The sequence below is a fragment of the Leguminivora glycinivorella genome, chromosome 11, assembly GCF_023078275.1.
Source record: "Leguminivora glycinivorella isolate SPB_JAAS2020 chromosome 11, LegGlyc_1.1, whole genome shotgun sequence".
NCBI lineage: Eukaryota > Metazoa > Arthropoda > Insecta > Lepidoptera > Tortricidae > Leguminivora > Leguminivora glycinivorella.
This window is the reverse complement of record NC_062981.1, coordinates 7,476,844-7,493,047: the sequence shown is the minus strand read 5'-3', so window position 1 is coordinate 7,493,047 and position 16,204 is coordinate 7,476,844. Positions and strand designations below refer to the sequence as shown.

Here is a 16,204-nt window from a genome sequence, read left to right as displayed (position 1 = left end):
GCCCCTGGATGTTGGTTTTTTAGCTGTACAGTCTGCAAAGGCGAGCATTACGCTCCTATCAGTGAGGTAATTGCGCAGAATTTGATAGATGTTTTTGGGGCAATGTATGTATTTGAGACGCTTGAAAATGGATGGCCACCAGGCGTTGTCAAAGGCAGCCTTAATATCTAGTGATACAGCAATAACGAGTTCTTTTTTGTCCTTGGCGTTATTGATAACATCTAGCGCATGGTGGATGGCATTTGTAGTGGAAGTTTGCAGTCTGAATCCGAACTGTCGGTGGATTATTTGATTGTGGGTGTGCATATGATAAACTAGTCTGTTTATAATAAGTTTTTCCAATAGCTTACCGAAAACTTTAACTAAACCAATGGGTCGGTATGCGGAGCTTTTGGTGTAGTCTAGTTTGCCTGGTTTAGGTATAATTTTGGTCGTGGTAACCTTCCAACACTCCGGGAAGTATTTAAGCTCAAGGCACCGATTCATTGTGGCTCTGATAATCTCAGGGTAGTGTATTGTGACCTGAAGACAAATGTCAGCGGTAAGATGGTCATGGCCCGGAGCTTTCTTATGATTGATAGTTTTTAGGGTCTCGAGTATTTCAGTGTCTGTGAAGGGGGTTCGTCAGGTGTATCAGGAGGAGTATGCATCTCATTCCTGAGATTGCGTTGGTTTATCGTATCAGACTCAGCATTGTCGTCGGGGTAAAAGGAGTTCAGGAGAGCTTTAGCTGTATCTAGGCTGCTCTTCGTGTGTGTTCCATCTGGCATAGCCAGGGTGGCAGGTGGTTGTGCCAGTGGTCGAGTTCCGATCAGGCGGTTGGTGACTGCCCACACGTCCTCTTTGCCTTGTCTTTGACAAAATTCTTTGAACTTATTAATCGATTCTTGACGGCATGCGTCAGAGTAACTTTTTCTGAGCTCATCTCTTTCTTTGAGGATATCATTGAGAGGGAGATTCTGTCGCACTGCTTTCCTCAGTTTGTGATGATTCTGGATGACCTGTTTCTTTTTGTTCTCGAGATCCTTAGTCCACCACGGTGGTCGGGTAGGGGGACCTTTCGATCGTGGGAGCAATTCGTCGCAAATTTTTATTATTCCCTCGGTCACGTGGGTAATTTCAGCATCTAACTGGTCTTCTGTGCATGACATTATGTGCTCCACCGAGGGGATTACAGGGCTTAGTTTAGTTTTGAACTCATCAGCCATTTCCTCCCAATTGACCCTGGATGTATCGTAGCGGAATGTCGATAGTTTAGCTTTATTTTTAAACAGAGCAGACTTATGAGGTGCTGTAGATACAGTGAAAGTTATGGCGTGATGGTCAGAGGACGGGCAGATGTTAGTATCAACTTTCCAGTCAAGAACTTTAATTGCACGGTGTCCGTGAGGCGGTTGGCTCTTTAGCAAGGTGAGGTCTATTATTGATACACGCGGTCCGCTTGCAGTGATGACTTCAAACGTAGGGTTGGAGCCAGTGTTGCAGACAGTCAAATCATTGATTATGACCATGTCTGAGACTACGTTCCCTCTAGCGTTATTTTTGGGGCAGTTCCAAAGACTATGCCACCCGTTAAAGTCTCCCGCGATAATGTGTGTAGAATCAGCTGTTTCCCTCAGGAATGCTTCTAATCCCTTTAAGGTATCATTTGCGTCGTTTATCGGCTCGACGTATATAGAGGTTAGGTACATTTTCTTCCCCGATTGCTCCGTCAATTGCACTATGCACAGGTTAGGATTTGAGAATTGTGTGACCCCTAGGGTGGAGATAAAATTGTTCCCAATGCATATAGCCGCTCGGGTCGGACGATCAGGGAGTGCGAATTGATATGTGGTGAATCCAGGTGGTGCTTTCATTTGCTTTGTGGTTGACTGGACATATGGCTCAGATATGAATGCAAAATCAATGTTGGCATTTTTGTCATTAAGGGCGACAACTGTTTCTAGATAGGCGTTCCTGCCCCGACCTTGATTAATCTGCAGGCAATTGTGTCGGTGAATATTTAATATGCTGTTTTTCTGTCCCGTTGGCTGGCCTTTAGCAGTACCGTATAGTTGTGCGGGCTATACGATCCCACTTTTGCCAATCGGGGCAGGAGTGACTATATGCTGGGTGATTGTGTGGCTGGCCTGACCTTAAGCAATTGGTGCAACGCGGCGTAGTTTCTTCCCTAGGGCAGGTCTTGGAGCTATGACTGCCAGTACAAAAACCGCACACAGATGTGTTAGTACATACTGGATGCTCTGTGTCCATACCCCATGCAATTGTAGCACTGAAGTATGGGAGACTGGTCGGACGCCACAAGGCATTGGTACCCTATTTTTAACTTTTGGTGTACCACTTTACTCCAGACTTCTGGGCTGACCTCGATTATCGCGTTCTTGACTGCACTGTTGCGACCGTTAACAGCTCTGATAAATTTGACGTGAATATCCGAATCCTTTACATCAGCTAGCATCCTGGCGTTCTGTTTTATTATTGCCTCCTCGATTTTGTTCGAAGCGTATTCGGGTATTTCGGGTATAATACCGTTCACCCTAATAGTCGGGTTGCGTAAGCGTGGGACCTCTACCGAAATTTTTCCGGTTTGTGCCTTAATAGCTGCGCTTAATTTTTCCCTCTCCTCCTTTGAGTCACAGCGAACCACCACTTTATTATTTTTAGTTTCGCGTATATTAGATATACCTACACCTAGTCCAACAACATTCACTTGGTCCTTGACCATACGTAGGACATCCTTTGCATCGTCTCTCGGATCTATTGATTCGAGTATTATGGCATAGTTGGAGGCAGGTTGTGCTGCCGGTCGTTGGGGAAGTTGGGTTCTTTCAATGCTAGTGGCAATTGCGACGTTGTTAGGTGTCACAGTGGAAGCTGCAGCATCAGCACGTGCTTTCCTCCTTGCTTTTTGCTGAGCACAGGAGTGAAACTGCCGCCGTCGTCACTGGACTCCTCACACAGTGCCGTTTCCAAGAGAATTTTCATTTCCAGCTGTTCAACGCGGATGCTTGCCAGTTGCGCCTGCAAGTCATTAATAATGCTATCGTCGATTGCCGGCGGGGTATTAACCAGGTCTATGATTTGTGTTTTTGGTGAGGCAATCCTTTCAGTAGCGACGGTCTCTAGTTCTATTATGAAACGTTCCGTTTCCTCTCTGATATTGTCAGCGCATGCTATCACTGCTTCTTTATTCTCGCGCTTGGCGCTTTTATCTACTGGGAGCCGGTTCTTGATTTCATCGACGTGTCTGCAAATAGTTTTCAGGAATCGCTCAGAGCGACTGGTTATGGCCGGAGAGCCTGGTATGTCATCACTCATGAAAAGCCGTTCCATGTCTCCAGAACTCATTAAATCAGCATGCTCCGCGAACTCTACTTGTTCTCTCTGTTTTTCCGTATCCATGGCGGGTTCATCAGTGGAAGGCGTTTTATTAAGAACCATTCTTTCGTCGAGGACGATGGGTTCAGGCTCTGTCTTCCCACGGATGTTGCTGTTGTTGGGACTCAATGCCTTTTCTGGGACTATGCTTGCCCAGGTCTTCATTGGTTTCGCCGGAGTTCCAGGTGGTGAGTGAAATAACCCACTCATTTTAATGAGATCTAGACTGTGTGAATTCAACTGCATATAAAAAGAAAAGGGAAGGGTACAGGGTTCGCCACTTCCTACGCGGGCCCAGAACTGTAGGGGACAGCAAAGACGGCGCATTCCACTACGACTACTAGACTTCGTTCGCTGGAATGTTCCCGATACCCGTGGCTCCGTCACGCGTTCGGGGATTTGCACATAGGCAAACGCCGTTTATGCCTGTTCAATTTCCCGTCATTAAAATAACGTTTGACTAGTAAACTTTGTAGAAAATTGCATCACCTATCACTCTTTGATAATGATCATGTTACTAAAGCGCATACCTAGTTTCCGATATAGGTATAAGCGAAAACACGAAAAATAGACTTTCAAACTCTCCAGTTCAAATATATTCAGAAATTGTATCACTTGATTTCTCATCCAATACTGTAGGAAAAGAAATACGCCTATTCGATTTCCTTGACGCAAATTCTCTCCAAAAACGAGGTAAATATTTTTTATTTGTATGTAAATCGATGTAACAATTTAATCATGCGAAAAGCAGCGTGATATTGCCAAGAAAATACCATCCAATATACATAATCGCCAAAGGTAAATTGTATTACGGTTGTTCAGCGTACGATCAAAATTCAGGCGTGAAAAATCATATTCTTGCTTAGTGTTGACAAGAACTCGATTGTTACAAAATTTTCTTGGAAAACTCGATTACAATGACCTTGATAAATTATTTAGAGTATACAAGTTCGCGATAGCTTATTTAACACAAAAATCTAAGCAAGAAACTAATATTATCTCTATCTGTGACAACGGCAGGCTTAAAACTCAAAATGACGAAAATAGATAGTATAAAATCGAACACAAAATGTTTAAAAACTGACCTAACCAGCCAGTCACCAAGACTCATTAAAAATTAAGAATCTTTAAATCCAAACTTTGACGTTGAAATCAGTCGAGTCTAAGACTCACAGTATTACCAACACTAGTCTATTCCGGTTCTTATCTGGCACTTATTTTCGGGGTTTTCGGCATATTCGCGGCAAATACCGCGACGACCAAATATTTTCCTAGAGAAATATCGGCTTTATCCGACACTCCGTTTCCCCGTTTATGGAAGGCTTATCTTGATGAAATTATTCTAAGAATATTTAGCTCAACGGCCGCTGAATAAACGGTTGTGGAACCTTCTTTGTTGCCGTTTGACATAGTTCAAGATATTTATGCTTAACAATTTTGTTTATACTTTGTTATAACTATACACCGTGTTTTTTTTTGTTTTCCGTTAAATTCGACACGTAGCTAGGTTCATTATCAGGAACCACCCTGTATATCACTTTTAGTGAAATTCACAAAAAAAAATCATTATTTTCATACATAACAATTGAATTTATTAGTGTGAGAGACCCTTAAGAATAACATTCAAGTTAGTGTCAAGTGATTGACGACACATGTCAAAATAAATAACATTAGGAATTGGTAAAGGATGTCATACACGTGTTCAGTAATTATCTTTTTTTTTTAATAACTCGATAACCGTAAGAGTTAAGACGCTATAGTTTCTTAGAGATATTAATTGTATTTGAAATTAAAACAGGGTGTACAATAAGTAACTAAAATTCATCAACCACACCATCGTGACATAACTAATATTTAATATTGAAAACTTGACCTTGATTAAAAATGAAATCTTCTCACAGATGTAAGAAGCATCTGGCTTCCGTAGCTTACGTACCGTAGGCTCGGACGTGGACGACATCCGGAAAATTGCGGGTTCCAACTGGATGAGACTAGCTCAGGGCCGGGACAAGACTTAGTGGCCTACTAGAAGAAAGGCCTACGCTTAGTGGCCTACTAGAAGAAAGGCCTACGCTCAGCAGTGAGCGATAAAGGGCTGATATGATGCGAATGAAACCTTAAGGGGCTGACAACACCCAATTACGTAAAATTGATGTTACTTGCGCAGTTTTTTAAGACAAAGTATTGGTCTTAGTAAGGCAAGTAAATTATATGTTATTATTCATTATATTTCAACGAACATAGCCGTACTCGATACACGATTTAATGAACTCGGCTCGATAGAAAAAAATTGCAAAGATTGGTCTCGAGTTCGTCATTAAACGGTTCTGTGTCGTTCAATTATTCACTTAGTTGTCTTTAATTATATTAAAATAACAAAAATATACATATCTAAAACACTAACGAAACATTTTGCACAAATAAAGCGTCTTTCTATTTTATTTTAATATTTTTCCGCACTTTTCGCCCTCTTTTAGTGACATCGCGCTCTCACTTATCTTATCTTATCTTAAATCTGCGGGGGCCCTTACGGATACACTTCGACCCATCGGGATCTTTTGTGCAATTACCCCCTACGATCCTAAGATCCTTCAGCTATTCAGGAGCTTCTCGACCATCTCCACGTATCGGATGATGAGGCTCATGGGTAGCTCTCTGAAGTCCTTCGGTGCCAGGTAGCCTGTTCCAAAGTTCTTCATTCTTTGTCTGGCGAGGGCGTGACATTCACACATTAAATGTTTGACGGTCTCTTCCTCTTCGCCACACATGCGACAATCAGTGTTGTCGGCGTGTCCCATCTTGGCCAAAATTCCTTTCACCCCGTAATGGCCTGTGAACACCCCCGTTATAATTTGGAGTTGTCTTTTGCCTAGCTTCCCTAGCTTTTTGCTCCATCCAGAGTCTACCCTCTGCATAAAGAGCTTTGAATGCTTCAGACCAACCAGGGCATCCCACTCTTTTTGGTGACTAGCCTTTGTTTGGTCTTTCATAGCCGTTCTGATGGTTCCTTGTGAAAGGCCCACACAAGGTTCCGGACCTATGAAGTTTATTTATTTATTTATTTAAACTTTATTGCACAGTAAAAAAAATGTACAAAAGGCGAACTTAATACCAAAAGGCATTCTCTACCAGCTAACCTTTGGGCCAAACAGAGATCAATAAGAGCTAATAGGTGCAAGAAATATAACAAGACGAGAAATTGAATATCTACTTAATAAACCTAAATGGTTACATACATATCACATCATACAAACGTTTACAAAAATAAAACTACATAATACGAGTATACTTACTTACAAATTTACATAAATATACTTTTCTCAAACATGCAATGAAATATTGTCTTTACGTTCCTTACAATGGGCTGGGAAGTATCGCTTTTTGGGCGCAACAACTCGAGAGGACTGTAAAGGGATTTCATATTATTTTTTAGGCCTAGGCCTGCAAAGTAACTTTTTTTTATAAAATATTGTCCTTTAGAGCATTTTTTTTATTTCATTGTATGTTTGAGAAAAGCACTATACATGCCTCGGCGTGAAAACGGATTCTCGGCCTCGTATCCCTATCCGGCCTCGCTCGCACGCTCGCTCGGCCGTATATACCCACTTGGCCGGAAATCCTCATTTTCCCGGCCTCTGATGTAATGTACTATACATATACTATACATATATACATATTATATACCTGCCCTATAACTATTACGACGCTTGATTAAGAGACTTTTCTAAAAGATGTCTGCGCAACTTGATCTTGAACAGAGACTTGGTCTGAGTTTGCCTTATCTCAAGAGGGAGATTATTCCAAAGACGAATTGAATGTAATGTGAAAGAGTTGTACATGGATCCGGTGCGATAGAGAGGGACTGACAATATGAGTTTCCGAGAAGATCGAAGCTCCCGGCCTGGCTGTGCAGTAACAAAGTGAAATTTAGACCGCAGGTACTCCGGTGTTGCTGGGTCATTTAATATATCTGAAGTTGTCTTCAGATCCGGCCTTGGCAAGTTCATCAGCGTTTTCATTGCCAATGAAGCCTTCGTGCCCCGGTATCCATACCAGTTGCACCTTGTTTTGCCTTCCAAGCTTGTTAAGAGCTTGGATGCCGTTTAATACCAGTCTAGAGGTAACTCTGGGCGATGTGAAGGCTTTGAGTGCCGCTTGACTGTCGCTGAGTATATAGATAGTCTTACCTTGGATTTGTCTAACTATATTCTCATGTACACAGGCAATTATTGCACATGTCTCGGCTTGGAAGACCGTGGCATAATTGCCCATGCTGATACTACCACTGTAGTCATTTGCATAAATGCCTGCGCCCGTACCAGATGCCATCTTGGACCCGTCTGTATACCAGATTATGGTGTTGTCATCAGGGGTGGGTGTCTCCAGACCCTCCTTCCATTCGGCTCTAGTATGGACTTTGGTTTTGAAGTTTTTGTGGAAGATGAATTTCGGTTGCATTTTGTCGCAGCCCATACTCATCAGCCTTCCCATAGAATTGTTGTATTCCATGCTTGTGTGTTTAGTCTTCGGCATGCTATCGCTCCAGAGGCCTGTTAAAGCCAGCCGGTGTAGCAATTTCAGTGCCTCAGACTGTATCACTAGATGTAGCGGCGGGAGATCCAATAGTACCTCCAATGCTGCTGTTGGCGTCGTTCTGAACGCACCCGTTATAGCCATGCATGCTGTCCTTTGTACCTTCATGAGGACATGCTTGCATGTGCTCAGTAATGTCCTTGGCCACCAGGCCAGGCTTCCGTACAGGATTATAGGTCTCACCATCATGGTGTAGATCCACCTTAGTACCTTTGGGTTTAAACCCCATGTTTTGCCGTAAGCTGACCTGCACATTCCAAACACTCTAAGTGCCTTGGCTGTGGTCAGTTCGACGTGTCTTTTCCAGTTCAGTTCTTTGTCTAGTGTTACCCCTAGATATTTCACTTCATTGGAAAGTTCAAGTACCCTTCCATAGAGCCTTAGTTGCTCCATGCCAGTAAGGGCCCTTTTTCTGGTAAACGGTACTACCACTGTTTTGCCTGGATTGATGAAGAGTTGTTGGTGGTTACACCACCTCTCCACTTGCCTCAGTGCTGTATTCATGATTTCTGACACCGTTCCCGGGAATTTCCCGTTTATGAGTATCACTAAATCATCTGCATAACCCACTGTATATACTGGGCCCTTATTTAGTTCTTCCAAAAGTGAGTTCACTACCAGGCTCCATAGAGTCGGAGAGAGAACCCCACCTTGTGGACAACCTTTTTTTGCTGTGGCTAGTAATTCTTCCCCCATGAGGGAGGACTTAATTAGCCGGCTGTTCAACATATTACCTATCCAGCGGCAGATGGTAGGTTCTATGCCATGTTTGAGTGCAGCATTATTGATTGCACCATATGTGGTGCGATCAAAGGCACCTTCGACATCCAGAAATGCAGCAAGACATAGTTCTTTGTTTTCTATGGCCTGCTCCGCTCTAGTTGTCACCAGGTGTAGTGCCAGGTGCCAGGTGTAGTCTCCGTGGACTTGCCCGGCTGGTATGCACATTGCAAGCGGTGTAGTGGATGTCTCTTAAGCGGACCATCCCTGATGTGTCTGTCCACCAGTTTCTCCAAAGTTTTAAGGAGAAATGATGATAGACTTATGGGCCTATATGATTTGGCTTCTGTGTAATCCTCTTTGCCTGGTTTGGGCAAGTATGTTACCTTTACTAACCTCCATGCACGTGGTACATGTCCGAAGGCAATACACGCTTTGTACAGTCTACTCAAGTGGGGTATAAGTACGTTAGCGCCTTCTCGTGGTAGTATGGGGTAGATTTCATCTGGCCCCGGGGCTTTATATGGCTGAAATGTCGATAATGCCCATTGTATTTTGTTGTGGTCTACTACCTTTTTCGACGTGTCCCAATTATGCCTGGTCGTGCGAGTGCACTGTTCCGTAACACTAATCGGTTCATCGTCTGGTACACTCTGATTTATTATCGAGCCTGGAAAATGTGTGGCACACATCACCTTGAGGGTCTCTAGCCCCGTTTCAGTCATTCCACCATCACTCCTTCTAATAGAGGTGAGTGCGCGCTCTCACTTACTCCCATACGATTAGACAGTGTACGCTAGCGTCAAGGCCATTGGGTGCTGTCAGCGTCTTAACAGATTTTAAAATCAGAATACCGCTCCATACCGCAGGCGAGCTAATGGATGATAATACTTATTTTTTTGGAAATTTCCCATACTGTGGTTCACGGACCGTGGTAACACTCAAAAACTTTTAGGTCACCACGGCTAAGTGCTTAGGGCTGGCGGTAAACCTCAAGCAACCTTAGATAGGTACCTAAACTCGCTTTTATACGTTAAAAGCGTTTCGTTATACGTTAAAATTGCGTACCTACTTTACAGAACAATAAATAAGGACTGTATCGTTAATTATAGGAACAAAACAAACCTCGTCTAAATGTTGACATGTGCATAATTTTGTATTATTATGGTCCGAGAGTATGGTCTGAAGGTATTGTAAGTACTATTTGATATAGGAAGGTCTGCTATTTTTTTTATTTTAGGGACTTTATGGTACTTTCATTAAGGTCTAGCAAATAAATTTCGGACAACCCCTAATCTGGCTTAATTTGAGAATATCTCAAAGACTCTTTGTACGATTTCGACAAACAAAGGTTAATATGCTGCCAAAATATATTTTTTAAGAGTCCTCTTCATGGTTGTTCAATTGGGTACTTGCAGAATAAATGCGGTGAATTAATATAATTTAAAAAAACGCATTTTTGAGCAACGTTCCGGATTGCCGTAAATTTTTGATACAAGCAGGATGAGAGAAATAGATAAAAAAAATTAGGCATAGGCCAATGTCTAATATATGATAGTTAATTTCGACATCAAAGTCGGAGTTAGCGTAAGCGCCATGCCACATTCTCTAAATGGCCGCCATACACAGATCATGAACTTTATTTTTTAAAAATAACAGTGGCTAGACTATGTCTAGATATTCTGCTTTGTGGATCATGTGTCATTGAGGTTCGCACTGTACAATTTTTTTTCGCAATTGTGTCGTCTTGTACGCACTTTGTGAATTTTCTAGTAGCATTTGTCCGAAATCGTAATTGGTACTCGGGAGGATTAAGTCAATGCTGTCTAAACCACATGCTTTACGTCGAGTTTCTAGGACAAAATACGTACCTTATTATGTGCCTTATTAAGCCCATGTCTTGTTATAAGAAAAAAATATAATAGCAAATAAATACGGCTACTCAAAGTTGTCTCCATATTTAACGATACAGTCTTTACTAGGGTTTAAAATGCCTTTTTAGGGTTCCGTAGTCAACTAGGAACCCTTATATCTTCGCCATGTCTGTCTGTTCGTCCGTCCGTCCGCAGATAATCTCATTGACCATTAGAACTAGAAAGCTGAAATTTGGTACCAACATGTATATTAGATAATCACGCCGACAAAGTGCAAAAATAAATAGTGGAAAAAAATGTGTCAACCTTAACGCGTGACATATTGTTGGATAGGTATTTAAAAATGAATAGGGGATTTCTAAAGTCACTTTTTTGATAATGCTCATATCTTCGGAAATAATCGCTCCTTATGTAAAAAAAAATGTGTCCCCCCTCCCTCTAACTTTTGCACCATGAGTTTACAAAATATGAAAAAATCACAAAAGTAGAACAGTAGTAGTAGTAGTAAATTTTATAAAGACTTTTTAGGAAAATTATTTTGAACTTGATAGGTTGCTCAGTTTTTGAAAAAAATACGGGAAACTACGGAACCCTACACTGAGCGTGGCCCGACACGCTCTTGGCCGGTTTTATTTTGTATTAAGTGATCTTTAGTGCCGAATCTTTCTAAAGGAAAATAATAAAAGCCTTTTAAATCTTATCCATTTTTAAGCTAAAGCGTTAAGCACTATAGTCATTATCGCCGAAATACAGCTAGGTATTTATGTTTGATGATAAAAATCATAATGAATAAGTCGCATGTTCAGAATCTTCATAGTCGACTGTTATCTAACTACGGTTGTATAAAAAGATGAAAGTACAATGTGAACATTGAAGGGATCATCATCATCATCATCATATCAGCCTTTTATCGCCCACTGCTGAGCATAGGCCTCTCTTCTAGTACGCCACTTCTCCCGGTCCTGAGCTAATCTCATCCAGTTGTGACCCGCAGTTTTTCGGATGTCGTCGACCCAACGAGCCAACGGATGCCAGGCACTTCTTCTATTTGAAGGGATGTCTAACATAAAGTGTACCATTAAATATATTTAAATAAAACTTGTATTTTAGGGGAACCACGTGTAGTGTTTGAAATAATAACATTTTTCTACCTTACTAAGCTTAGTTATGTACCTCGGCGGTCGGGGTGGTGTAGCAGTTTATCACGTCAGCCGCGTTAGCTGGAGACCCGGGTTCGATTCCCGGCTTCGCCACCAGTGGGCTTGATCGCTTTTTCTTTAGTGTATCATCTATCTCAGTTTATCTATCTATTCTCTATTCAGTTTATTATTTATATTATAGTAGTGTTACTATTTAGAAAAACAAATCAAAAAATATTCAATAAAATAATTTGATTTGTTCCCTACTTTTACATAATTGAAAATGTACACAACTAATATATGCTTTTTTCCTGAAAATTTAGCATTTTGTAGGTATGTCCTACTAAACCCTTCACATCTTTATTCATATTTTCTTCTTAAATCTATACAAGCCGATTCACCATCTATTATACTGTACAAAGAAAGGCCACTGCTCCTGAAATATTTTGACACACTTTTTACTAGAACTACCTTGCATGCTCCGGAACAAATAAAAAGTTATGAAAAGGAAGCAAACATGACAATGTATTTTCCTTTGAAAGCCCTATCGATGAAAGAGCCGCCATTAGTGTATTGGCTTTAAGGCGCTCCCAGGGTACCTACTACCTAAGTACCTAGCCAAGGTCACGATCGCCCACATTTCGTAGACGGTCAACCAAATCTTGGCACAAAAAAGGCAGCAATTTTGAAAATTTAGGATTCACCGGCTAGTTGTCTTCATAAAACGTGCGCCTTCCTAAACCATGACTTTGGCGGAATCATCAACGAGCCATAACACTAAACTTAAGAGCATTTCTTTTTTTTGCCACTTTTATGAAGTGTGATATTTTTGAAAAAAAAAATGCTATTTCTACTCAGAATTACTAGCTTTTTCAATCCTAGTAGTTAAAAAAATTGTCCCATACGATTTTTTCTTATTATGTTACCATTTTCCGTACATGTTGTATGGAGTAACAAAAGAGGAAAGTAACAAAAATGTATGAAAATTCTGGGACACTTTTTGTCTCCCAGTGAGATTGAAAGTAGGTACTCGTGATTCTGAGTACAATTCACTTAAAATTTTATTGGCAAAAAAAAAGAAATGCTCTTAAAGAGTACTTAGGGGCAGCGGTGCAATTCCCATAGAGAATAGGCTAGTTTCCTATACTTAAAATAAAATATTTTATGCAGTGCACGAAATAAAGCACCACATAATTAGAAAAAAAATATGGACATATGTTTAAACATAATTTCCATTTAATAAGTCAAAGAGAAAGATATAAAGTAAATGAATTGACCATGATGTCACTCCTCAGTATTTCATAGTACTTCCATATTAGCAAATCGTTTTGACAGTTCTTAAAAAGAAGCAGATTTGACTAGTAATAGGAAACTAGCCTATTTCGCGCCATTTTTTAGTGCCAGGATTTGGTTGATCATCTATAGTTCTCCCTATCACTCTTTAGTAGTGGCGCGAAAGAGCCAGATTGCGTTTTGATGCCACACAGCGTTAACGATTGTCACTTCAGCTAGGCTGGCAGGTTACAAAGGACTAATATGTTATGTCAGTTCCAACCCCAAGGTATTGAAGACGGCTACGGTTTGCTTTGGATAAGTAACATAGATGCATTTTTAATGTACAATACGTGTTTATGGTAAATTAGTTCTCAGACGACGTTATCCAATTCATCATCATCCTACTTGCGTTATCCCGGCATCTGCCACGGCTCATGGAAGCCTGGGGTAACTGTGATAACTAATCCCAAGATTTGCCATAGGCACTACTTTTACGAAAGCGACTGCCATGTTTTATATTTTGGGTAAAAACTGTATTAATCCAAAGTCCGCCGAAAATATAGGAATCAGAATAGGAAAAGAGAATCAATAACATTTAATATAGTGTAATGTAGCTGTCTTAAACCTGAAACTACAGTTTATCACGACATTTCGTGTCTAAAATTGGTTTCAAGCTCCCTAATCACTTCGATCGTTATAGGTAATGCGAAATTGATGCACCGCAACATATTGCAGTCCGCTAGAAGCGTAGAATATGTAAGATACAGCGAGGCAAATCTCGACTGGGGGGGCAAATGTAACTAGTCCATTTTTTCCATGTTTGACAATGTTTGCAGTATTAAATAGAGTGTTCACCGGTTATGTATGGTAGGCGCGTTCAGTGCATCGATATATGTAGAACTCAAAATCATAGTGCTATAATGGAATAAATGAATTAGGTGCAATTGCCCCCCCCCCCCCTCCCGTCGAGATTTGCCCCGCTGTACCTTATTAATTTTGTAGGTATTAACAGAATAGATAGAATACTCTATATTGGGACTCCTCAGAAAAAGATACAGCGGAGACAAAACAACTGATTATGTAATCAAAATCAGTTACAAAATTACAAAATCAGTTGTTTTGTCTCCGCTAGTCCGCTGTATCTTTTGCTGAGGAGTCCCAATAAAGAGTATTCTATCTATATATTCTCTGCTAATCTATTTATTTATTTTCTATCTATTATCTGTTAATACCTATAAAATCAATACATATTCTATGCTTGTGTATCGTGTGTATCGGCATTGTGGCCGATGTTAGGCTATCATAGAAATATCGTCACTACTTACTTTTTAAAAAACTTGTATCTTCGTCTGTCAATGAAAAGAAAATTGTAGTAAGTATATATGGAATACATATAGACTTACTGCGTTTTAACTTTGAGGAACAGCGTGAGATACGAGATTTTGTAAAAGAAGTGACGATATGATTATAGACAACATGCCGTTATTTTTCTTCACGTCAAAAAGGAAGTCATACAGTCAAATGATCAAAGTTATATGATAGTGATAATATCAGCCCTAATAGAGGCAGACAACAGGCGCGGCTAAAGAGCGGTCTCTTCCAGACAACCTTTGGGTAGCGGAAATAAAAAAACATACTTAATTAAAAAGAATAAGTGTTACAAAATATATAAAATATTATCATATTTCAATAATATATCTAATTTCAAACATACAAATTGAATAAACAATACAAATGAGAATCAATATGGATGTTTATTATTGAAAAATGAAGAACTGTGATTAAAAACAAAGGCGTAGAGGGATTAAAGTAATCTCACGCGAGAAGAAATTGAACGTAATTATTTATTTTTTGTACACTAAACTTAATGAACAAAAGGCGAACTTAATGCCAAAAGCCATTCTTTACCAGTTAATATTTGTGCCAAACAGATATTAATACTAAACGTATTAACCACTGATCAATTTTTTTGCAAAAATATGAGTATATTTTTAGGGTTCCGTACCAAAAAGGTACAACAGGAACCCTTATGATGTGACTCTGTCCGTCTGTCCGTCTGTCACATTAATAAATATCTCGAGAACTACTAATGCTTAGCAACTTGAGGAATTAAATAGTTGTGGACATTGTTAAACTCTACAAATAGAAACTATATATTTTTTTAAATTTATGAATTTTATTTATAATTGGGGGACTACAATAAGAGAATAATCATTTCATATTTATTTTGACGAACATTGCAATCATTAGAAAGTGATTTTAACTTCTGATTAGCAGAAACGTCTGCAATCGATGCCACTAGGTTTAGAATAAATTTAAAAGTGGAAAATGTCTGCCTTGGGTGAGACTTGAACTCACGGCCTCTGGATCGATACTCCAGCGCTCTGCCAACTGAGCCACCAAGACTTCAACCAAGCCAGCGAAATTTTCCACTACTAAGGTCAATGGGACCCGTAGCGACATCTACCGTAAGAGTGTTAAACTTCTTGTTAAACTTAGTGGCTCAGTTGGCAGAGCGCTGGAGTATTGATCCAGAGGTCGTGAGTTCAAGTCTCACCCAAGGCAGACATTTTCCACTTTTAAATTTATTAGAAAGTGATGTCTCTGCGTTTGATCAAAGTTACCTCGGTTTACGGTAGTTGATCAAAGATTGGAATGTCTTAGAATATTTTGAATAAAGGGACATTTGAACAACGTACAGGAGTACAGGTTTCCGCTTTTTTTCCTCTTGAGGCACTGAAAAGGATTTGGATTAATGCGCTTTGAATTTTTCTCAATTGTAATCAGTCTCAGATATAAAAACGATTGAAGACGCAATTCTGAAAAAAAAAAAATGTTTTTTGTAGTTTTACTGTATAGGTACTTACTGATATTAAGCTAGGCTGCTAGGCTAGGTATATAATACTCAAGTATTTACTAATACTTGTTTGGATTATATACAGGGATGTTATAAAAATCATTCGCAACAGGTAGGTATTATACCTACTATCTTGCAAAATGAAAAGTCGCTTTTGTAAAACTAAACTAATATTTTGAAGTTGAGTATATTTTTCTTGATTTACCTGTATTTTAACATTTTTAACGTCTATAAATATTCTTTTTTCGCATTACGATTCACCTCCACATTTCTACACTTTTATTAGGCCAATGATACTAATAAAATGTTTCAAGAACAAATTGGCTTTTCGAGGTCGACTCACATTTGCTAATAAAAAATTCCGAGGA

At 39.9% G+C, this 16,204-nt stretch overlaps 2 protein-coding genes across 2 annotated transcripts in view; one reads left to right on the top strand and one right to left on the bottom strand.

The window, feature by feature from the left end:
- The window catches only part of LOC125230810 (neuropeptide CCHamide-2 receptor-like), a 153,064-nt gene that overhangs the window by 6,636 nt on the left and 130,224 nt on the right, over window positions 1-16,204 (top strand). The gene's annotated exons all lie outside the window — the stretch shown is intronic.
- LOC125231323 lies at window positions 585-2,458 on the bottom strand. The gene is made up of 2 exons (XM_048136764.1): window positions 2,339-2,458; window positions 585-1,976 (listed from the first exon to the last, which is right to left on the bottom strand). The coding sequence occupies exons 1-2, from the start codon at window positions 2,456-2,458 to the stop codon at window positions 585-587; spliced, it is 1,512 nt and encodes a 503-aa protein (XP_047992721.1).

Bases quoted from the DNA above. Each gene is read 5' to 3' on its own strand.
- LOC125231323 (XM_048136764.1), bottom strand. From the start codon at position 2,458: ATGCTAGCTGATGTAAAGGATTCGGATATTCACGTCAAATTTATCAGA. The intron at 1,977-2,338 runs GTACACCAAAAG...AATTGCCTGCAG, and splicing joins CAGAAGTCTGGAGTAAAGTG to ATTAATCAAGGTCGGGGCAG.